General features: G+C 43.7%; 1 protein-coding gene across 2 annotated transcripts in view; it reads left to right on the top strand.

Moving 5' to 3' along the window:
- Positions 1–24,503, top strand: part of SRPX (sushi repeat containing protein X-linked) — an 82,452-nt gene that overhangs the window by 26,005 nt on the left and 31,944 nt on the right. Inside the window, exon 2 of one of the 2 annotated variants that reach the window (XM_030575848.1) lies at positions 24,275–24,334. The exons of the other annotated variant lie outside the window; for it this stretch is intronic. Within the exon in view, the coding sequence (XP_030431708.1) occupies positions 24,275–24,334 (60 nt within the window). The remainder of the gene's footprint in view (positions 1–24,274; positions 24,335–24,503) is intronic. 2 annotated transcript variants of the gene reach the window in all.

Raw genomic sequence — 24,503 nt, 5'->3', positions numbered from 1 at the left:
TATCATAGGAATGGTTCACATAGGTAAACACACAACTTTATACACCATCTTTTCATTTGACTTTGTAAATTAAGGAATCAAATAACTTTTTGTTGAATTGTATTGTTTTACATTTGAGCAAACTGGTAACATTTTTCTCTTTAGTTAATGACTGTTGTTGCTAACGCTCTATGGGATTGTGACAATTCGTGGCCATAAACAAAGATTCTTTCTTTATTTTAGCATTGTCTGCCGAAGAATACCTTAAGCCAAAATCAAATTCTGATGGGCTTCCTCACAGAGTGAACAAAAAAACTTTTTTTTAGAGCCCCTGTACACATTTTTCGTGCACCAACAATATTCAAAGCTAATGAAAAACTAAAATAAATGCTTTTGTTATTGTTCCCTGCAGGCTCTGATATTTATCATCCAGGTTTTGCATTATTAGTCTTCGTTAGAAATTCTCCATTCCTAATGGCATAGTTCAGTACTGTAATAAATGGAGTATATATATATCCATTTGTCACTCTAAATAAACTGATCAGATCCTGCTCATTTGGCACATATTTGCTTTAATGAATTTTGAGGCAAACAGTCTATTCTTAAAGAAAAATTCCTGCTGTACTTTTTCCAGTATGATTCCTGGCCAAAGCCCCCAGTCGTGGCAGATCTACCAAGGAGAGATTGTAGTTGCTTTTCTCCTCCACAGCCTGCTCTTTGCAAGGTAGTTTGCAAATGACTAGTGCAGCTCAAAATATGAGTATGGGTGAGTGGGAGAAGGTATGGCCAGTCCCCTGTGGAGCCCCTGCCATTAGGGCTCCTTCACAGCCCTGGCTATAATCTAAAGTTGCTTTGGTGGTGGTAAGTCCCAAGGGAAGGCAGTGGCCATATCACCTCTAGGTGTCAGACTCTTGTATATTACATCTCTTTGAACAGCCTCAGTGATTTTGCCCAGTGTGTATACTAAAGATTCCTATAGACCAGTGGTTCTCAAACTTACTTGATCGCACCCTCCTCCTTTGTGTCTGTAGTAGTTAATGCTCCCCAACCTCCTGACACACAAGTACGTATACCAATATATGCAGCGCTGGTGTTTCACTTGAACCAGTTTCAGTTTCTTTGTTTTTCCCCTGAGTTGTTTCAATTTGGAAATACCACCATGGAGCCTCATGGGAGCGGTAATGTGAGTACTTCAGGCCCCCATGCAAGAATCTCTCTCGTATGGTGCACCACAGTTAAACCTCTGTGGCACATCATGGTACTCACTAGCCATGGTGCATCATGGGAGACATAGCCCAGGTGGGGAACCCAGCCTGGGAGGTGAATGGGGGCAGCATGAGGAAGCTGAATTACAGCTCCCAGAAGGCACTGCAGCAGCATTTCCAAATACTTTTTTTTTTTTTTTTTTTTTTTTTGGATTTTCAGTTCCTTGTTTTTTACAAATTTGTCAATTTTTTCATGAGACTTCAGATACTTTCCACAAAAAAATTCATTTGGTTGAAACCCCAGTTTTCCCCTGAGAAACATTTTTGATGGAAAAATGTTCTCCTAGTGGAGATTTTCATTGATTGGTTTTAGTCCATTTTATGGGTCAAAAGTTTTATTTTCAGTGGAAATTTGTGAAATAGCCATTTTCACATTGACTCATTCAAAAATTCACAAAGAATAGCCAAAGAAAAATTTTTAAAGTTGAGATTTTGGAAATTCATCATTTTTAATTAAAAATAAAGCCGCAATGGAGAGGGATACTTTATTTTCTAATTCTCTAGATTTATAAAATATAAAAAGGCCCAGTGTTGTTGGTCCTCCTTACATGAGTTGACTTGACTTATGCCTCTTTATTCCATGCAGAACATAGGGTCTTCACTACTGCCTTCCCTTTTAAATGTGTAGAGCAGTGGTCCCCAACCTTTTTGTCTGGCGGGTGCCAGACGAAAGACTATGGTGGCAGTTGAGCATCCGCTGAAATGCTGCTGAATTTAGGTGGCATTTTGGCTACGACGCCTTTCAATGACGTCACTTTTTGGCAGCATTTTGGCGGATGGTCGACCATAGGCCAGGACGCAGGGGCATTTAGATGCCCCCGCGGGTGCCATGGCGCCCACGGGTACCGCGTTGGGGACCCCTGGTGTAGAGTGTAGGTTTCCATAACAGATTTGTGTTTTTATGGAAGTGGGTCAGTAACCCAGTCCTAACCCCGTACCAGGAAGATCAATGGACTTCCTTTGGTCTGGCTCGTACCCTTCGATCTGTGTGGTGTGGGTGTCCCTACCAGTTATACTCCCACCAACATATCTCTTGGGGTCATGGGAATGCACATCTGGGTGAGTAATGAATGTATAATGTAATGAAAAGATCCTGCTCATGCCACCAGCAAACACACATGATGAACATGATAAAAGCAAACCTATTTACGGCAGATTTAGTAATCCAGCATCCATGTGCACCAAGACCAGGCTTCCTTCTGGCTATTAGTTAGGATGGGCAGAGATGGTGTCCCTTGCCTCTGTTTGCCAGAAGCTGGGAATGGGAGACAGGGCATGGATCATTTGATGATTACCTGACCTGTTCATTCCCTCTGGAGCACCTGGCATTGGCCACTGTTGGAAGACAGGAACTCAGCTAGATGGATCTTTGGGCTGATCCAATATGGCCATTCTTATTTTCTTACCATACACTTGTGTTACTAATGGTGGTAGTGTTCCCTCGCTGAGTCTGCAGGTTCTTCCTTCTGCTTCCCTCAATGTGGTTTGACTTTTATCTCGGTTGAGTCATACCCACCTACCAAATTTATAAATCTCATGCCAATCTAAAAGAGAACACAAATGTCAGTGGCATAAAATGTAATCTGACACGGCCAGTCTCAAATGCAAGGGACTTCTACAAGTGTATGCCATTTCCACAAAGGAAGCAAAATGATCCTGCTATAGAAGCAGCAAAGTCACAACTCACAGAACTTTTCTGGACTTCTTTTATGACCCTAGAATGCTTCCACCCAACCCCAGAACCCATTTGCTGTAAGTGATACTCTTTTATATCACAGAGAGAAGATTACCTGCATCTGTGATAGCCTCATATTCTACCAAGATAGCAACTCAGTGCAGGACCAGAAATATATTACTCTCCCTCCAAGACTTCAGCCCAGCCACACGAGAAATAACTATGAATACCTTAACAGGCAAGAAGTCCAGCAACTGTACCTCCACCTCCTCCCCTTCCTGGATGGTAAAGGAGAGTAGAAAAAACACTTGCTCCTTCAATTAAGGAAACCCAAAAATATGCAATAAACTGACCAATACTAAAGAGACCATCAGTCAGTGCTAGTGACCTTGCAAACTTCTGCCCATTCTCTGACCTACCTTTTCTAAGCCAGTTATTTGTGAAGTTAGCAATCTGTTAGTTGTCAATAATCTGGAGCTCCCTAAATCAAGATTTAGGCCAGGACATAAGCTAGAAACAGCATTTGCAGCTCTAATGTGGCTTCCTTCTGTCCAGGGAAAAGGGTAGTCCATCTCTACTTATTTTGCTGGACCTCTCCATGGCATTTTAATACCATTGACTGAATGCCCCTGCTCCACCTCCAGTAGGCTGAAAGAGTAAACAAAGCCACGCTGAACTAAATGTGGTCTTCAAATCATTATGGGCAACTGTCCTTTCACCTCAGCATAGACCCATGGAGTCACACAAGGCTTAGTCTTCCTCTTCATGTTAGTAAACAAGTGAGATTGTTGGGACAGCTGATGAGACAACATGGGCTGCAGTGCCAGCAATGCTCAGCTCCACATCATTTTACATCAAATGTGAACAACACCATCTCCCAGCTTCCTCAGTGCCTGGCCAAAATTAGTTCCTGAGTGAAGAGCAGCAGGTGATCCTACTAGGCTGGGAGCTTCCAATCAGGATAGGGGCCTAAGTGCTGTACAAACATTTAGGAAGACATGATGTCAGTCCTCAGCAAATTAATATTTAGTTGGGAAAACTCAGACTCTACAGTGATGGGGCCATAGCAATACCTATGTAGATCAGTGCTTTTGACTAGTGTTTAAAACTGTGTGTATAAACCACAGTAGAGCCAGCACTCTATCCTGATCAACAAAACCAGAAGCTACCAACCAGAAAATAAAGATTAAAAAAAATGCTCCACTAATATCAACCTTCATAGCTGTTTGCCCTCTTCACAGAAGCCCAAATGACCATGCAAGGCACCGAACAGTGTACCGTAGGTGCAAGGTGTCATATAGATAAGCACTATTTCAAATAGAAATATTCTAACTTTATTTAAAAAAAAACTAAACCCAAGCAATTATACAGCTAAAGGTGAATTTGAAAAAGATTTCACTCTGGGACACCCCTTGGTGGAGTTATAGCCTGTATTACTAGCTGTAGTTTTGTATTTGTTATGCTTATGAAATATTTTGGAATTCTACTTCCTGATAGGCCACAGTCTCATATGACTACAAATAAATAAATCACATTCTGTATCTTTTTGGGGAGCTGGGGGATTTTGCATACAAAATACAAGACAGTGTATTATATGATTTGTTCCTTGAAAGCCTACATGCAGTATTAAAGTGACATTACCACTCATTTTTGGGGGGAGGGGGAAAATGTTTTTTTTGTGTTAAAGTGGCAGGTTGTTTGGGGGCCTTAAAAATCAATTTTTACCAGAAAGACGACTGATATAATTTGAATTTTCTGATTCATGTATCAGGGTGACCATCTGCTGGGAACTTACAACACTGTTTGATTTGTCATTTTACAATAAATTATTCTGAAAAGTCTTACCTATATACGTTCATGAAAATAAAGCTTACCCATGCAAGATTTTATTCTTCACGGTGAGAGGCAACTTGTTGTTTTGTTTTAAATCTCCAGTAGGCATTCACAGGAAGGATGGTTTAACGGTCAGGGACATTCTGTCTGAATAACTGGAACTGAGATTGAATTATTTATTAGCACATGAATGGTTATTTTCATAGACGGCTTTCATGGACGCTGGTGAAGTGGTAATCATTTCAGCCCTCAATTCATATCTCCACTGGCAGAAATCAGCTGCAGAATTTCTTTATGGTCCCATTAGGTTACCAAGTGGGCAGGTGTCAATATCTTTCTGGAGAGAACCTGAGCTCTGAATTCCAAATTTTATTTTTCTAATTCACAGTTCCTGTGTAACCTGATAAGAATGATAGTTTCCTGTGTCTAAGCATGCTGCTGGAACATACATTTCTCAATCATCCCTGATCTTTTTTGAAGTTATTAATTGCATGGTATTCTAAAGACATTGTATTTTTATGACTCATGATAGCTGTCAAAATGAATCTCTTGAATGCAAGTTAAAACCTGTGATTTAAAATGTTGTGTGTGCATCTTACAGAATACCCTGACAGTAAACAAATCTACTACAGCCATCAGGGATTTTCCTCATGAGGAATTCTCTTCTGTGCCTGAAATAACTGGCACCAGTAGAGGGAAATTTATGGCATATGGCTTGTGGTGGAGGGGGATAGGAGAATTGTTATTTTTGTTTTCCACATGAGTATTTATGTAAGGTAAGGACAGCTCTAGAGGTTTCTGAAAGTTGGGTGTCTGAGCTTCCAAACAGAGCATGTATTAATTGGAAAAACTATATGCCATGCCATATGTATGAATTGGGTTCTTGTGATGAGTTGTACCCCCCAGGAGGGAGTCTGGGAGCTGTTGGAACCGCTGTGCCCCCTAACCATTGGGCTGGGATGGCCTCTCTCACACTGCTCTGCTGATGATACACAGCCAGCCTCTCCAGACCCTGTTAGCATCCGGCATGACAGCAGGTGGCACCATACACCACACACCCAACTAAGTTACCTGAGTGCTTTACCTAAGCCACTCATGGACCCACAATGGAGCACCAGCCAATTGCCCAGCTACCCAGCCTTGCACTCCTACTGGAGTATAAACCCAGAATTATACCATCTTGTACTGCACAGGGATCTGTACAATGCATGCTAATTAATATGGTTCATTCCCCCCTCGGTGTGGGAAGGATATGCACCAAGCCTTTGCTAGCTGAGCTGAGATTTTCCCAAGCACTTCACTCAAAAACACACTCGTTAAGATAAAACATAAAATCTATCTTTGTGTAGTTAATAAACTCATTTTAAGTGATTATAAGTGATAGCAAACAGCTCAAAGCAGGTTAGGCAGGAAATTAAACAAAAACACAATATAAGCCTAATGTACTAGATAGGATTTGAATCAGCAATATCTCACCTTGACTGGATACAGGCAAGCTTGCAGATTCTTGAGGCAGAGGTTTTGTTTGCTCTACAGTCTGGATTCCCCTCCCCTGTTCCAAGTCCTTTGTCTTCCAGAGCTTCTTTAGGTGTTGAGTTGGGGAAGAGTGAAGACCAGAGATGATGTCGCTCTCCACCTTATATAGTTTCTCCATATGGCATATGTACCAAGCTAAATTTCCAGCCCAGCTTGTCAAAAAATACAAAATGGAGTTCATTGTCATGTGGTCTGGTCACCAGGGCTGGTGCAACCATTTAGGCGCTGGTTGGGGGCGCCTAAAAGCCCCCTCAGGCGAGGAGGTGGAGGTGAGCTGGGTGGCGTGCGGAGAGGGTTCCCTGCAATAATGAGGGGCGGGGCGCACAGAGGAACCACTCCCTGCCCCAGCTCACCTACGCTCTGCCTCCTCCACTGAGCACACAGCCCAGTTCTAAGTCTCCTCCAATCAGCGCCGCAAGCCTGGGTGGGGAGGAGACTTGGAGCAGCGCCAACGTGCTCAGTGGAGGAGGTGGAGCCGAGGTGAGCTGGGGCGGGCTACTCAGGCAGGCTTAGTTTCAGCAGGAGGTCTCCCCAGGCAGGGTTAGCTGCTGGGGCTGGGGGGGGGGAGTCTCCCCAGGCAGGGTTAGCTGCTGGGGCTGGGGGGCGGGGGGAGTCTCCCCAGGCAGGGTTAGCTGCTGGAGGTGTGGGGGGGAGTCTCCCCAGGCAGGGTTAGCTGCTGGGGCTGTGGGGGGGGGAGTCTCCCCAGGCAGGGTTAGCTGCTGGGGCTGTGGGGGGGGGAGTCTCCCCAGGCAGGGTTAGCTGCTGGGGGAGAAGGGGGGAGTCTCCCCAGGCAGGGTTAGCTGCCATGGGGGGACGGAGGGGGAGAGGGGTTAGCTGTCATGGGGGGGTCCCTGGGTGGGGGGCTAAGTTAGCTGCCGTGGGGGGGGCAGGGTTAGCTGGGGGGAGTGCAAGGTGGAAGTTTCGCCTAGGGTGCAAAAATTTCTTGCACCGGCCCTGCTGGTCACATGCCCTTGCATGCTTTGCTGAGTCATAGCAGCCATTATTCCGAGGCTGGCTGAAGTGTTCCCAGGGGAGGACAAACCTTTTTCATGGTTCTTTGTCTTGCTGATGGGCCATTAGCACTGTCTAGCTTCTTCATTGTTGTACCTGAAAGGCTAACTGTGGGTGTTTCCAACTTCACAATATCTTTCAGTAACATATACATAGCAAAACTTCATAACTTTACATAGATTGATAATACATACAACCCAACAGGATATTAATGTTCAACAGATCAAGACTTTTAGAATGATACCTTACAGGGCATACTTTGTACAAGATGCTACATAATGATATCATAATCATACCATAATCCTATTACTATGGTGAATGTGGGGTGCAAAGTGTCACAGTTCTGATTTCTGAACACACTATGATACACTTGATATGCAGCACATCCCAGTCCAATGGAACTCTGGTTTAATAAATACTGCAGCTTCCCTGTTCTGTTTTGCACTCCATTCCTCTGCATACATGCTCAGGACTGTTGTCCTGGCTTTTCTCAAATAGTAGCATGCAGTATAGCCAGTTGTTGCACCTCATGCAGAGGTCAGATGTAATGTTTATCATCAAGAGTTACTGTAGGGTTTGAAGGTGAATCAGGATGAGGATATGTTATTTTCATCCTATGTTTATGAAATTGCAATTTATATTAATGAAAATGTTTAATCAATACTTTGGTAAAAAAAAAGTCCTGTTAATTGATTTCTGTGGCTCCGCAGATACTTTAAAAAATGTATTGTAATCTCAAATATGAACTGGGCCCATCAGAGCTATTGTATACAAACTAAGTACACAGTGTAAAATGCAACTTCAGTTATGTTGCAAATCATGGGTTAAAGACCCTCCTTAAAAAAATCTTTTTCCTTCGATCACAACTTTCATTCCCCCTCCCCGATTCAAGCCCTGAACAAATCTGAGTAAATCAAAACAACACAATTACCTAACAGATTCAAACCTGCTTTCCTTAATTTGTGTGACTCCCTCAGAGATTAAGCTAGATGTGAAGAAATTATTTAAATCTTTGCTCGCTACTCATTCCTTTACTGCCAAATTGTATTTTACCTTTCAGTGTATTTTGTGAAGTGCTGTGTCCTCTTAGAGAAGTGTGTAACATTAAGCACATGTTTAAATTCCATTTACTTCAACTAAGTGCTTTTCAGAATTGGGGCCAGAGTGCTCTATGAATAAAAAAGAAGTGTGTGTATTTCTGATACTATCATATAAATGTATGAAAACTTATATTCACAACAGGTGCTGCCTTCTCCTGCAAAGATGGTGACCATTCTTGCTGCATTTCTTTCCTCTCTCCCTAATAGCTCCCTGTCTGACTTTTTGGGTCTCAAGCTTTAGCTAATTCTGCCTTCCTGGAAGAGGTTCTATAGATTTAGATGCAAAAGGTTAGCTTTGTCATTCATACTCTTTGCATGGTTTGTGGTATTGTAGAACATAAAAATTCTACCGTGAGAAAAGAGAAAAGTTAGAGGGAATTTGATAGAGGTATTAAAAATTGATGAGAAAACAGATCCGTCCTTTCTTTTTCTTGTGCTTAAGGGTATAAACTGATCATCTGTTGGGGTTGGGAAGGAATTTCCAAACTCTTCCCTATGGTCCAGCTTTACACAATTGGATTGGTGAATAAAGGGGTATGGGATGATTCACACCTTTCTTTGGAAGGATCAGATGTTGCCAAGGCTAGAGTCAGGAGACCAGATAGGCAAACATTCGGTCTTATTTTGCAAACCCTGAATTCCTAGGGTGTGTATGTGTAAGGATGTTAGCAGCAGATCTTTGTTGTTATTTTGGTTCCTCTGTGAGATATAATACGTATCTGAAATTAGAATCTGTCTTTTGAACTGCCTTTTTTTTTTCCTTTTAATTTCAAGCCCAATGATGTTTCAAAATGTGAAATGAACTGATCCTCTCAGAAGGATGTATTTAAGTAAATTGGTACTGTATTTAAGACTGTAAACTTCAGTAGAACATAAAGCTGCAACTGGCATATTGATTTTGACTGTTGATTTTACAGTATGTTCTGTAATTTTATGTAATCCTCACACAACATGGCAAACTCTGAACAAAAGAATGAGGGGAAGAGAAGACCTTGAAGTCGCATGTCCAGGTTATGTGCCAAAGATAGTGCTTGGGAGCACACCCAAGCCTGAAAGTATTATTCTGTGGCTGTATAATTACAATTGATTTGAAGTTTGTCACTCTCCCAAGTGCCAAGCTAGTGAATGGAATACTGCCTCTCAGAATAAAGCCTTTACATTCTATTTTAGCTTGTAACTAATATTTGGGGCCACTTTTAAGTGGTGTAGTCCTGTTTTGATGTTTTGGTGCCAAGGCTAACGTTGTCTAATGGCAACAAATTGTAGAAACTTGTGATTGGTTTCAAGTAATATGTAGGTTATTTTAGTTGTGGGCTCTTAATCTGACAAAACACAGAAGTGGTGCTTGGAGATTCCCTCCCATTTCAGTCATAGTGAAAATATCTCTATGGGCCTCCCCACCCCCACCTCCTTTTCTGGTTACATATTATTATTTATTTTAATGTTAACACAATATGCAATAGAACTTCAGAGTTACGGACACCTTGGGAATAGAAGTTCGTAACTCTGACATGTTCATAACTCTGAACAAAACGTTATGGTGGTTCTTTCAAAAATTTACAACTGAACATTGACTTAATACAGGTCTGAAACTTTACTGTGCAGATGAAAAATGCTGCTTTTATCCATCTTAAGTTCATAGAATATCAGGGTTGGAAGGGACCTCAGGAGGTCATCTAGTCCAACCCCCTGCTCAAAGCAGGATCAATTCCCAACTAAATCATCCCAGCCAGGGCTTTGTCAAGCCTGACCTTAAAAACATCTAAGGAAGGAGATTCCACCCCCTCCCTAGGTAACCAATTCCAGTGCTTCAGCACCCTCCTACTGAAATAGTGTTTCCTAATATCCAACCTAGGCCTTCACCACAGCAACTTGAGACCATTACTCCTTGTTCTGTCATCGGGTACCACAGAGAACAGTCTAGATCCATCCTCTTTGGAACCCCCTTTCAGGTAGTTGAAAGCAGCTATCAAATTCCCCCTCATCCTTCTCTTCTGCAGACTAAGCAATCCCAGTTCCCTCAGCCTCTCCTCATAAATCATTGTGCTCCAGCCCCCTAATCATTTTCGTTGCCCTCCGCTGGACTCTTTCCAATTTTTCCACATCCTTCTTGTAGCGTGGGGCCCAAAACTGGACACAGTACTCCAGATGAGGCCTCACCAGTGTCGAATAGAGGGGAATGATCACATCCCTCGATCTGCTGGCAATGCCCCTACTTATACAGCCCCAAATGCCATTAGCCTTCTTGGCAACAAGGGCACACTGTTGACTCATATCCAGCTTCTCATCCACTGTAACCCCTAGGTCCTTTTCTGCAGAACTGCTTCCTAGCTGTTTGGTCCCTAGTCTGTAACAGTGAATGGGATTCTTCTGTCCTCAGTGCAGGACTCTGCACTTTTCCTTGTTGAACCTCATCAGGTTTCTTTTGGCCTAGTCCTCTAATTTGTCTAGGTCCCTCTGTATCCTATCCCTACCCTCCAGCCTATCTACCACTCCTCCCAGTTTAGTGTCATCTGCAAACTTGCTGAGAGTGCAGTCCACGCCATCCTCCAGATCATTAATGAAGATATTGAACAAAACTGGTCCCAGAACCGACCCTTGGGGCACTCCACTTGAAACCAACTGCCAACTAGACATGGAGCTGTTGATCAGTACCCGTTGAGCCGGATGATCTAGCCAGCTTTCTATCCACCTTATAGTCCAATCATCCAGCCCATACTTCTTTAACTTGCTGGCAAGAATACAGTGGGAGACTGTGTCAAAAGCTTTGCTAAAGTCAAGGAATAACACACCCACTGCTTTCCCCTCATCCGCAGAGCCAGTTATCTCCTCATAGAAGGCAATTAGGTTAGTCAGGCATGACTTGCCCTTGGTGAATCCATGCTGACTGTTCCTGATCACTTTCCTCTCCTCTAAGTGCTTCAGAATTGATTCCTTGAGGACCTGCTCCATGATTTTTCCAGGGACTGAGGTGAGGCTGACTGGCATGTAGTTCCCCGGATCCTCCTCCTTCCCTTTTTTAAAGATGGGCACTACAGTAGCCTTTTTCCAGTCATCTAGGACCTCCCCCGTTCGCCATGAGTTTTCAAAAATAATGGCCAATGGCTCTGCAGTCACATCTGCCAACTCCTTTAGCACCCTTGGATGCAGCGCATCCGGCCCCATAGACTTGTGCTCATCCAGTTTTTCTAAATAGTCCCGAACCACTTCTTTCTCCACAGAGCGCTGGTCACCTTCTCCCCATACTGTGCTGGCCAGTGCAGCAGTCTGGGAGCTGACCTGGCTTGTGAAGACAGAGGCAAGAAAAGCATTGAGTACATTAGCTTCTTCCATATCCTCTGTCACTAGGTTGCCTCCCTCAGTAAGAGCCCACACTTTCCTTGACTTTTTTCTTGTTGCTAACATACCTGAAGAAACCCTTCTTGTGACTCTTAACATCTCTTGCTAGCTGCAACTCCGTGTGATTTGGCCTTCCTGATTTCACTCCTGCATGCCTGAACAATATTTTTATTCTCCTCTCTCGTCATTTGTCCAAGCTTCCACTTCTTGTAAGCTTCTTTTTTGTGTTTAAGATCAGCAAGGATTACACTGTTAAGCCAGGCTGGTCGTCTGCCATATTTACTATTCTTCCTACACATCGGGATGTTTTTTTCCTGCAACCTCAATAAGGATTCTTTAAAATACAGCCAGCTCTCCTGGACTCCTTTCCCCCTCATGTTATTTTCCCAGGGGATCGTGCCCATCAGCTCCCTGAGGGAGTCAAAGTCTGCTTTTCTGAAGTCCAGGGTCTGTATTCTGCTGCTCTCCTTTCTTCCTTGTGTCAGGATCCTGAACTCGACCATCTCATGGTCACTGCCTCCCAGGTTCTCACCCACTTTCGCTTCCCCTACTAACTCTTCTCTGTTTGTGAGCAGCAGGTCAAGAAGAACTCTGTCCCTAGTTTGTTCCTCCAGCACTTGAACCAGGAAATTGTCCCCTACACTTTCCAAAAACTTTCTGGATTGTCTGTGCACTGCTGTATTGTTCTCTCAGCAGATATCAGGGTGATTAAAGTCTCCCATGTGAACCAGGGCCTGCAATCTAGTAACTTCTGCAAGTTGCCAGAAGAAAGCCTCGTCCACCTCATCTCCCTGGTCTAGTGATCTATAGCAGACTCCCACCACGACATCACCCTTGTTGTTCACACTTTAAACTTAATCCAAACACTCTCATGTTTTTCTGCAGTTTCATACCAGAGCTCTGAGCAGTCATACTGCTCTCTTACATACAATGCAGCTCCCCGACCTTTTCTGCCCTGCCTGTCCTTCCTGAACAGTTTATATCCATCCATGACAGTTATTCCACTAAGTGAGTTATTCCACTAAGTCTCTGTTATTCCAATCACATCATAGTTCCTTGACTGTGCCAGGACTTCCAGTTCTCCCTGCTTGTTTCCCAGGCTTCTTGCATTTGTGTATAGGCACTTAAGATAACTCGCTGATTGTCCCACTTTCTCGGTCTGAGACAGGAGACCTCCCCTCTTGCACTCCCCTGCTTGTGCTTCCTCCTGGTATCCCATTTCCCCACTTATCTCAGGGCTTTGGTCTCCTTCCCCCAGTGAACCTAGTTTAAAGCCCTCCTCACTAGGTTAGCCAGCCTGCTTGTGAAGATGCTCTTCCCTCTCTTCGTTAGGTGGAGCCCGTCTCTGCCTAGCACTCCTCCTTCTTGGAACATCATCCCATGGTCGAAGAATCCAAAGCCGCCTCTCTGACACCACCTGCGTAGCCATTTGTTGACTTCCACAATTCGACGATCCCTATCCAGGCCTTTTCCCTGCACAGGGAAGATGGACGAGAACACCACTTGCGCCTCAAACTCCTTGATCCTTCCTCCCAGAGCCACGTAGTCTGCAGTGATCCGCTCAAGGTCATTTTTGGCAGTATCATTGGTGCCCACGTGGAGAAGTAGGAAGTGGTAGCGATCCGAGGGCTTGATGGGTCTCGGCAGTCTCTCTGTCACATCGTGAATCCTAGCTCCTGGCAAGCAGCAGACCTCTTGGTTTTCTCGGTTGGGGCGACAGATAGATGACTCAGTCCCCCTGAGGAGGGGGTCCCCAACCACCACTACTCTCCTCCTTCTCTTGGGAGCGGTGGTCGTGGAACCCCCATCCCTAGGACAGTGCATCTCGTGCCTTCCAATTGGTGGAGTCTCCTTCTGCTCCCTTGTCTCAGATGTACCATCTACTCCATTCTCCGCATTAGTACGTGTGGAGAGAACATGAAAACGGTTGTTCACCTGTATCTCCATTGCTGGCACATGGACGCTCCTCTTTCTTCTTCTGGAGGTCACATGCTGCCAAATTTCTTCACCGTCCCTCTCATTCCTCTGCACAGCCTGCTCCGATTCCTCAGGACATTGTACCCGTAGAAGCATGTCCTGAAGTCTGTCCAGGAAATCTTCAGTTTCACGTATGCAACGCAGGGTTGATACTTGTTGCTCTACACCTCGAACCTTCTCTTCCAGTATGGAGACCAGCTTGCACTTTGTACAGACTAAGGCCTTGGCTACACTCACACTTTACAGCGCTGCAACTGGGGTGTGAAAAAACACCCCCCTGAGCGCTGCAAGATACAGCGCTGTAAAGTGTCAGTGTAATCAGGGCAGCAGCGCTGGGAGCACGGCTCCCAGCGCTGCACGCTACACCCGTAAGGGATGTGGTTTACATGCAGCGCTGGCAGAGCTCTCTCCCAGCGCTGCCGCTCTGACTACACTCACACTTCAAAGCACTGCCGCGGCAGCGCTCTGAAATTCCAAATGTAGCCATACCCAAAGTTGCTTCTGTCCTGTGGAAGAAAGATAAACATGGCACAACCTGTGCAGGTTACAACAGCTGAATGCTCACCTTCCATAATTTCTTGCTTCTAAGAGCTTCCTGAGCTGTTGCAACAACTCACAGAAGCCCGGGAGATGAAAGCCTTAGTGGACTCTCCCCAGGTGAACTCCCAGGAAAACTCCCTCTGTTAGTTAGCCTCTGCTGTTCACCGCTCAGCTGGTTAGCTGCTGAATACCTTTTTACAGCAGTCAGGCCCGCTCAAGGCCCACCTGGAACAAAGCTCTCCCAATTCACACTGTTCAAGCAAACAATCAAGCACACGGTCAAACTGACAAACTGTCCCCTGCAACAGACACTCAGATACTCACCAACACAGCCCCCCTGATGCAGCACTTAGTGTACCTCCTCATGGACAGATCCCAGGCAAACTCCCTCTGTTAGCCTCTGCTGTTTGCTGCTCAGCTGGTTCGCTGCTGACTGCCTTTTTATAGCAGTCAGGCCCACTCAAGGCCCACCTGGAACAAAGCTCTCCCAATTCACACTGTTCAAGCAAACAATCAAACAATCAATTTATATAAGCACAGAGAGTTTCCTTAACTTGTCAAATCTTTGTTTTAAATTTTCCCTTTTTTTAGTAGTTTACATTTCATACTGTACTGTACTTTATTTGCTTTTTTATTTTTATTTATTTATTTGTCTCTGCTGCTGCCTGATTCTGTACTTCCAGTTCCAAATGAGGTGTGTGGTTGACCAGTCAGTTCATAACTCTGGTGTTCGTAACTCTGAGGTTCTCCTGTAACGTGCTAGGTTTCAGAGGTAATGTGCTAGACACTATTCACATGCAGAGGAGGACACAGTCCCTGCCCCAAAGAGATTGCAATTTTAGGCCCTGATCCAAGCAGATCTACGCAGATGGACCTTAGCACCATCCAGTCCCTCGTTCTGTTACTGGGATTCCACATAGGTCAAGGGTTCACCGATGTGAAACCACTTGCATGTGTAAGGCATATCTGGTAATGGGACTGAATGCTGCCTGCTTGCACTCCCGTTATGCATGTGAGTAGTCCATTGCATTTTAACAGAAACCCTTCTATGTAAAGTTACTCACATGTATAAGTGTTTCCAGCATAATGTTGATATTTAACCCTCTCTACCTATTTAACATTTAAAACTTGTATTGTTTATGATGAACCTTTATTTTAATTCTTGTCTTGCTGTTTGTCAGCCAGGCTGAATTGAAGGGATCCAATGAGAAAATTCTCCTCTTAGCCAAACATAAAAGTGTTTCAAGTGGTAATGAGTGCTCTCCTACATTTTGTGATCAAAATCGTTAAGAATCTCTCCTCTAATTCCAAGAGACAGGGCACTATGTCATTCCTCCCCCCCCCCTTCTCTTTTAAGCTTGGTTCCCTATAATATTTGAAAACGTCTGCCATGTGCTACCTATCCAACAGAGAGGTTTGCTGGTCATTACTGAAATTGATTCCTGTAACACACGTGGTTATGTTCGTGCATGAGGCTGATTACCCTGAGCAAGAAGCTTAGTATCAGCTCGGTGGTCTGCCATGCGCAAGGGAACAGGGCCACCTAGAGGATTCAGAGGGCCTGGGGCAAAGCAGTATCAGGGGCCCCTTCCATAAAAAAAAATTGCAATACTATACAATACTATATTCTCGGGTGGCCCCTGCGGGGCCCAGGACAAATTGCCCCACTTGCTCCCTCCCGCCCATGGGTGGCCCTGAGAAAAATAAACCTTCCGCATCTCAGCACAAACCCAGTTTTGAGAAAACTTCTTTACAAGGTATCACTGGTTCTCAGCATCAGCTAGTGCTTAAAGGCACCAAAGCTCATTAAAAGGGTTGGACAAATATTTTCCATCAAAACTTTTTTTGGATTGAAAACTAGGAGTTTTTAAAAAGCAGAAAAAAACCATGGACAATGTCTGCTTTCCTTCAAAATTTGTTGTGGTTTTTGTAATTGAAAAGCTGAAATTAGTCCGCCAAAACCTGAATATGGTTTGGGGTTTCAGAAGTGTGTGGCCAAATATTTGCTGCTTGCTGTGTTTGATTGTTTAAAGAAATAATAAAGAAATTCTGCTTAAAAAAAATCCAGAACGTCTGAACTACCTCAGCTTGTGACCAAATGCCTGAGCCCATCCAGTCAGAGATTTTTCCAGGTTCTGATACTCTGCTGGCTTCCTTGTCACATATCTGTCTCCATAACTTTGGGTTCATTTAGGTTAGAACATAAAAACAGCCATACTGGGTCAAACCAAAAATCCATCCAGCCCAGTATCCTGTCTACCGACAATGGCCAATGCCAAGTGCCCCAGAGGGAGTAAACCTAACAGGTAATGATCAAATGATCTCCTGCCATCTATCTCCATCCTCTGACAAACAGAGGCTAGGGACACCATTCCTTACCTATCCTGGCTAATAGCCATTAATGGACAAGTCACTTAACCTCCATGCATTTATCTGTTTCCTAGAGATGGCTCCATGGGGTCCCTCACAAACTGGAGACGGTTACTGTGGGTCTGTCTTTAGTATAGCTTATGTACATACTCCACGAACTGAGCATTTGAGCCTGTTCCAGAATCTGGGATGAGCCTCTTTTGTGAAAACTGACATGCTCAAAATAGCATATCCATGTGAATGGACACAGGGTGCTAAAATTAAATTAACCCAGAGGTTCTCAAACGGGGTCGGGACCCCTCAGGTGGTCATGAGGTTATTACTGGAGGTTGCGAGCTGTCAGCCTCCACCTCAAACCCCACTTTGCCTCCAGCATTTATAATAGTGTTAAATATATAAAAAAGTATTTTTAATTTATAAGGGGGGGGTCGCACTCAGAGGTTTGCTATGTGAAAGGAGTCACCAGTACAAAAGTTTGAGAACCACTGAATTAACCCCTCTGAAGCCTCAGAGAATGCAGGAGAGTGGGAACTCCCTTGGTAGGGTTGGTAAGGAGGTAGTTGCTAATTTTAAATGAAGCTACTCTCTCCTGACATGAATCTCCCTAGGACAATGAAATTAAATATAAACTATAATTTTGGCATTTGAGAAGTGAAAGGGATGGTAGCCCAAATGGAAAAGCTAACAGTTTGGCTCTTCTGCAAGTCTCAAACTGCTGAATGAGCTTTAGGGTAGGGAAGGCTGTGCCTCCCAAACAGCCTGGCCCTGCCCCCTATCCAACTCCCACCCACTTCCTGCTCCCTACTGCCCGCCCCCCCTCAGAATCCCCGACCCATCCTGCTCCTTGTCCCCTCACTGTCCCCAGACACCCCCCCCAACTCCCCCCGGGACCCCACCCCTACTCCCTGTCCCCTTGACTGCCCCGACCCCTATCCACCCACCCACTGAGTCCTGACAGACCCCCGGATCGCCCATTATCCAACCCCCCCATTCCCTGTCCCCTGACTGCCCCCCCAACCTCTGCCCTCTCACTGTCCCCAGGACTCCCTGCCCCCAGGATTCCCTGCCCCTTATCCAACCCCTCTGGCCCCTTACCCCCGGTTCCCCCCTCGCCCAGAGCCTCAGCGCATCCAGGAGCGTCCCTGGACAGCTGCAGCATGACTCCGGTGAGGCCTGACCTCCGCCCCGCTCAGAGCCGTGTGGTAAGGGGGCGGGGCTGCGAGCTGCAGGCCGAGCGGAGGGAACTCAGGCCCTGCTGGAGCTCCCAGCCCTGCCCCCTTGCCACGCAGCTCTGAGTGGGGAGGAGCTCAGGCCCCACTGGAGCCACGCTGCACCGCTGTTCAGGGATGCTCCTGGATGAGCTGAGGCTCTGAGAGAGGGGTGGAGGTAGGGTCGAGCCGGGGCTGGGGAGGGAGCCTCAGCCATTCTTATGGGGGCCCCTGCGGAGCCCAGGCCCTGGGGCAAATTGCCCCACTTGCCCCCCTCCACCCCCCCGATGGCCCTGCAAGGGAATCTTGTAGCAGAGAAGGTGAATTTCTAAATAAACTGAGGGACAGGAAAGTCCTCGTGTAATGTCCTCTGCAATCTGACATCCTTCCTCTTCTTTCTGCCAAGAACCAGACAATCTCTTAGGAAGATCCTGTCTAGCTAATCACATTTGCGGACTGTTTATGACTTTTCCACACGTACACACCATAAATTCTTGTATACCTCACTATCAGGTAATAGATGAAGGGTATGACACGTATGTGAGGATAATTAAATGCTTCTGGAGAAGTAATACAAAGAATGTGGTGTTACCTACATCCCTGCATGTTTTGGCCTGGTACTTTGTTTGTTTATAAACAAATGGTCCAATTTATATATTGTGCACTGTTTGTGAATGTAAAGTCCTTTATTGTATTGCCTACTGTTTCAGCAATGTATTCGCAATCTCCTAATTTCTACCTTACTTTGTCAGCTACTGCAATAAGACCCCAATCCAACTAAGCATGTGAGAAGTGCCACTGAAGTCAGTGGGACTGTCCATATGCTCCGTCTGATGTCAATAGAATTAATCATGTGCGTAGGCCCCTGTTCAATAGAACATTTAACCAGATGCGTGACTCCATCCCTGTTCAGCAAAGTACTTAATTGTGAGTAGTCCCACTGAAGACCTCACATACTTAAAATGAAGCATTTGTTTAAGTGCTTTGATGAATTGGAGCCAACATAGTGTGCTGAGTCAGGGCCTAACTGCTGATCGCTGGGCAGGATCACAATTAGAACACTTTAAGTGTATTTGACAGTTTTTATAGCAAAAGTCTATTTCGCAACATGTATTTAAAATAAAATGATTTAAGGATGTTTTTACACAAGTGGGCAAATATTGTAGTTTTTAAGTGCCTCGTTTACTTAGACTTGACAATTTACACACAAAGGTATGATTGTTTCATGAATTGATCCTATATCATTATTCCTCGTTCTTAATAATGGGGTCGGTATGTTTGAGGATTGTACTGTATTAAAATATTGGTCCAATTTATTGTTTCAGTTCCTTTTGAAATGTTTTGACAAATATTTCTCTGTGTTTCTTTATCAAGTACAGACTGTTGGATTATTGGGGGCAGTCATTACCAATCATTTTCTGTTGGCCTGAATTTAAATCTATTTAAATGTTATGCTTTAATACTGTGTTTCGCAAACTTGGGACACTGCTTGTTTAGGGAAAGCCCCTGGCGAGCTGGGCCAGTTTGTTTACCTGCCGCATCCACAGGTCCGGCCGATCGCGTCGCTGCTCCAGGCCAATGGGGGCTGCAGGAAGTGACGCGAGCCGAGGGACGTACTGGCTGCCGCTTTCAGCAGCTCCCATTATAGCCAAATAATGAACAAACATTAAGTAACGAAGCTTTTCAGCACTCCTGTGAGATACGGAAACATATTTCTCATTTTATAGATGAGAAAACTAAGTCAGGAGTGAAGTGGCTTTTCCAGTGTCATACAGTCAGTGAGTGGCACAGCTGGGAATGGGATGCGGGACTCCTGACTCACCAGTCCATATGCCAGGGATCGGCAACCTTTGGCACGCGGCCCTCCAGGATAAGCCCCTTGGCGGCCCGGGCTGGTCTGTTTACCTGCCCCGTCTGCAGGTTCGGCCGATCGCGGCTCCCACTGGCCGCGGTTCGCTGCTTCAGGCTCACGGGGGCTGTGGGAAGTGGTGGCCAGCACATCCCTCAGTCCATGCTGCTTCCTGCATCCCCCATTGGCTTGCAGCAGTGAACCGCAGCCAGTGGGCGCTGCGATCGGCCAAACCTGCAGGCGGGACAGGTAAACAAACTGGCCCAACCCACCAGGGGGCTTACCCTGGCAGGCCACATGCCAAAGGTTGCTGATCCATACCATATGCCATCCACTAAATCATACTAGCTTTTCTGGTATGCTATCTTAAAGCAAATGGACAGTCTTGGTTCAGTTATGATATGGCTAATTATTTAGGGGTAAATCCAGCCCACTCTTCCTTATGGTTCCACTAAGGAAAAGGGAAAGGCTAGAAGTAGAGAGAACAGCATAGAGGGCATGAGAGAAGATGGGACATGGGGAAATTGAAGGAAATTTCCTACTGCCCAGATATACCATCCTTCTCCCTCCCTGTAAATGCCATTGAAGGGTTCCTTGCCATCCTTCTACCCAGCACCCAGCCTAGCTAGCTGGGGTGGGCTCTAGGCTCTGGATTTGCACCTTAGGGTTTGATTCTGTAACTATGCAGGTCAATGGCAAAACTTCCATTGACTTCACTTGAAGTCTATACTTTTGCTGGTATAACACATCTGTGTTGAAGTCCAGCGTTTGACATTCTGCTTTGTGTAAAAAGATGTTGCCAAAAAAGCATAAATGACAAACTCTACAAGTAAAGCAAGGTCAACAGTTTTATATTCACCTTTGGGATTCCCAAAATCCATTTCCTGATTAAAATAATGATGACAAAGATCAGCATTACTACACACAATCAGCACATAATGAAAACCAGAGATGTGATTGCTATCTTCCATTTTTAATAAGAAAATGAGCAGATGGATACTGTTGAGGGGGATACTGAATAAAATTGTTTACTTTTATTTGGTTTTGATTTTTGGTGGTAGTTTTTTTTTTTTTCATCCAACACACAAAGCAGAAAAATTCAGATAAGTAGAGTCTTAGGTTAATCATGCTAAATCTGAATTAAGATTTCAAAAAATATGTTAAAAGTGTAGGGAAAATTTGTTCAAAAGTGCTTATATCCCAATTTCCAAAATGATCAGGCACTTAGGAACCTAGATTCCATTGATTTTAAATGGGACTTAGGCTCCTAAGTCACCTAGACACTTTAAAAACCTTTACTCGTAATGTTTCATTAAAAACTGTCTCAAATTATTCAGCCAAGAGTCTCCTAATTTTGCTGGAATAGACGATGATCATTGAAATATCAATATCTTCATGTGGTGCTTTGAGACTGCAGCTTGCCCTTGATATTACACAATGTAATTTGAAATGCTACTAAATTCAATATTGTATACTGGAAGTCTGTTAAGATGCAATATTTATACAGGCATCAGCAGTTTTTCATGAAATGTAAACTAAGCAACAAATACAGAGGGCTAGGGAGTCTGCTGTACAAAAATATGTGTAAGAAAAGACATTTGATTGAAAATTGCCCTCAAGGGGCCTGATCTAAAGCCCACTGAAGTCAAGGAAAGGACTCTTACTGAATTGATTTCAGTGGGAATTGGATCAGGCCAAAATTAAATTGCACTTTTGCTACTGTTTAAAATAAACTAGGGTCAGTTAATTGCAGTTAGCCTAAGTGATTAATGCAAAACAAATTAACCAGATTAAAAAAATCACGATTAATTGCAGATTTAACTGTACTGTTAATAATAAATACCAATTTAAATTTATTATTAATATTTTGGATGTTTTTCTACAGTTTCAAATACATTGATTTCAATTATAACACAGAACACAAAGTATACAGTGCTCACTTTATATTATTTTGATTACTAATACTTGCATTGTAAAAAAGAAACAAAAAATAGTATTTTTTAGTTCCTACAAGTACTGTAGTGCAGTCTCAATTGTGAAAGTGCAACTTATAAATGTGGAACTTTTTTTTCACATAACTGCACTAAAAAAAACAATGTAAAAATTTAGAGTCCACAAGTCCATCAGCCCCACTTCTTGTTCAGCCAATCACTCAGACAAACAAGTTTGTTTACATTTATGGGAGATAATGCTGCCCACTTCTCACTTTCAGATGACATTGTAAATTAGAACAGGTGTTCGTATGGCACTGCTGGAGCCGGTGTTGCAAGGTATTTACATGCCAGATATGCTAAACATTCATATACCCCTTCATGCTTCGACTTATAGATTGCATTTTTAAAAATCTTTTTTATGGTGAAAATATTTGTAATAAAAAATAACAGTATAAAGTGAGCACTGTGCACTTTGCATTGTTGTAATTGAAATCAATATATTTGAAAATGTAGAAAAACATCCAAAAATATTTATAATAAATTAAATTGGTATTCTGTTATTGTTTAACAGTGTGATTAAAACTGTGATTAATTGCGACTGGTTTTTTTTAATCCTTTGTTAGCTCTAAAATAAACCTATCTTGATTTTCAAGCATAGAGGCTTAAAGGGTTCGCATAGGGCCAGTTCTCCCCACAGCGCCAGAAGTGAGTAGTTGATTCATGAATCCTTTTCTATCCCCCATAGCCCATGGAGGGGCTGTCAAAATGACTCTATTGTATGTTACTCTAGTCCAGTGAGTGAAGAGGCCTACGCACCTCTATCACAGTTCTATTGTAAGGGGTAAGATCAGAGGATCTGCACAGTGCCTGCCTTCCCGTATGTCCCCCTCCCCCATAGCTAAGCTCTGTGCTGCACAAAGGGTATGGACCCTTTACACAATGGAACTCACTGCCAAGTCCACTTCCAGTTCAGCTGTGGAAGTGAGGGCTGGATTTCTCCTATGTGGAGTTTGTGGCCTGTTGCATGTTTTCTATGGAACATCAATAAAACAGAGCAGAGAACCTAGTGCAAATTCTTAACAGGTTCTGTATTTGCCATGTGTTTCAAATTGATGGCTTTCAACATGCTAATTAAGTTGCTTCGTGCAGTTGTGCGGGATGGAGATGGGATGCCATGCTGGCAGAGCAGGGCAGGCGTGCTTTCTGGTAAGTTACTAGCAGCAATGGCATGAATGGGAAGGACAAAACTGCAGACATAAAGGAGCAGTGAATTGGGCTTAGACCCTTGGGGAAACAGGCACTGCAGACATGAAAACAAAAACTACACAGTAAGGAAGCTGTTTCTGCTGGGGGCTGGAATGGAAGGAAGACAGAAGAGGAGAGAGAGGAGTTGTTTCTATTTTTAAATACATGGGAGGTGTTCAGACACTGTCTATGTGGTAAGTAACTCTTCAAGACAGATTGATTAGCCAGCAGCTCTTCATCCATGTGCTAATTTTGCCTAGGCAATGGAAGCTACTGGCTTTGACTTCAGGAGTGGCTGCTGGGTGCTCAACACTTGAAATCAGGCCATATATTTAGGTGCCTAAATATGGTCTTATTAGCCTCACTTTAGGCATCCATTTTTGAAAATCTTGGCCTGGTGTCTTAATGACCCCATGTTAACTATTTCGATATTTGTAATTTCAGGAACTTAATTTGGAAGTTCCAGCTGCAGTATAGACATTTCCTTAATGTCTGACCCATTATATGCTAGAATTTATAAAGATCAGGAAACTTGATCCCCTGAGTCTGTAGACGCCACTACTGTGAAGAAAATCTGACTTACACTAAAGTTAGGTGTAACTGTCCCTTTGCTCAAACAAGTTTAAGGTCTAAAGCTTCTGATTAAACTAACACCTTTTAAATATTGCTCAGGTATATTTTGCAGCAGGATTACATGCTGCACAATTCTATTGCCATGGGCAAGTCAATGATATGGGTGATGTTGTTTTGAGTGTTTATCGAGTATTTTTGACAGAAAGCAATTCCTACCCACCCTGCTACTACAGTAATTGTCCAGATCCTTCAAAGAAAGCTGAGCTTTCATTTCTTTAGCTTGAGTGATTATGGGAGACTTAATACAACAAAACAAAACCTTTTGATTGGGTAGAACTATGTTTGCAGAGAATGTAACCAATGTTTCACTTACATAAGTTGTGCTGTAAACCATGATTGTTCTTCAGTCACACACATTTACTGCAGCTGTTTGGCAGTTTTACTACAGCTGGTTGGCATGATGGCTGTTAACAGCCACTTATACTATGGAACCATCTTACAGTGAAATCACTCCATCGTTCAACTCCCCCTCTCAAATAACTTCACACTAGCTGGAAGTTCCCTTTGAGAGAAATTGTGATTTGCATTTTCCAGTACATGTTGCATAATAACAATCTGACATTTTCATTCTACTCGTTTATAAAAAGAGTTTCACCCTATCCAAATTCACTATAAACTGGTTCCACTATAAATCTAATCATCATGGAAGCTTATGCTGTCAGCATTGCTTAGGTTGTTGCATCCTAATCTCACTTGCACGTCTCTGCAAGAGCTTTTCTTGTTCTTTTAAAATTATATTTCCTTCTTGCTGCAGTTTTTTCTTTTCGTTTTGTATTGTAGGATCGGGATATTCACCCATAGAAGATGACGAAGATGTTTATGCACGCAATAGATATAAAGGTGAATGCTTTGCTTCTGTGCTAAAGAAAATCGGCTGGTTGCTGGGAGATCTTCTCTCTTTCCTTCCTGCATCATAAAGTCTTAGAGTGATCCAGCTTCATGTTTGTTTTCAGATTTTTCAGACAAGATAAGCTTTTCATTTTTTAAATTTTTCTAAACAGTGGAAAAT

This window comes from Gopherus evgoodei, chromosome 1, assembly GCF_007399415.2.
Source record: "Gopherus evgoodei ecotype Sinaloan lineage chromosome 1, rGopEvg1_v1.p, whole genome shotgun sequence".
NCBI lineage: Eukaryota > Metazoa > Chordata > Testudines > Testudinidae > Gopherus > Gopherus evgoodei.
Note: the sequence above shows the minus strand (reverse complement) of the source record. Positions and strands in the feature narration are given on the sequence as shown.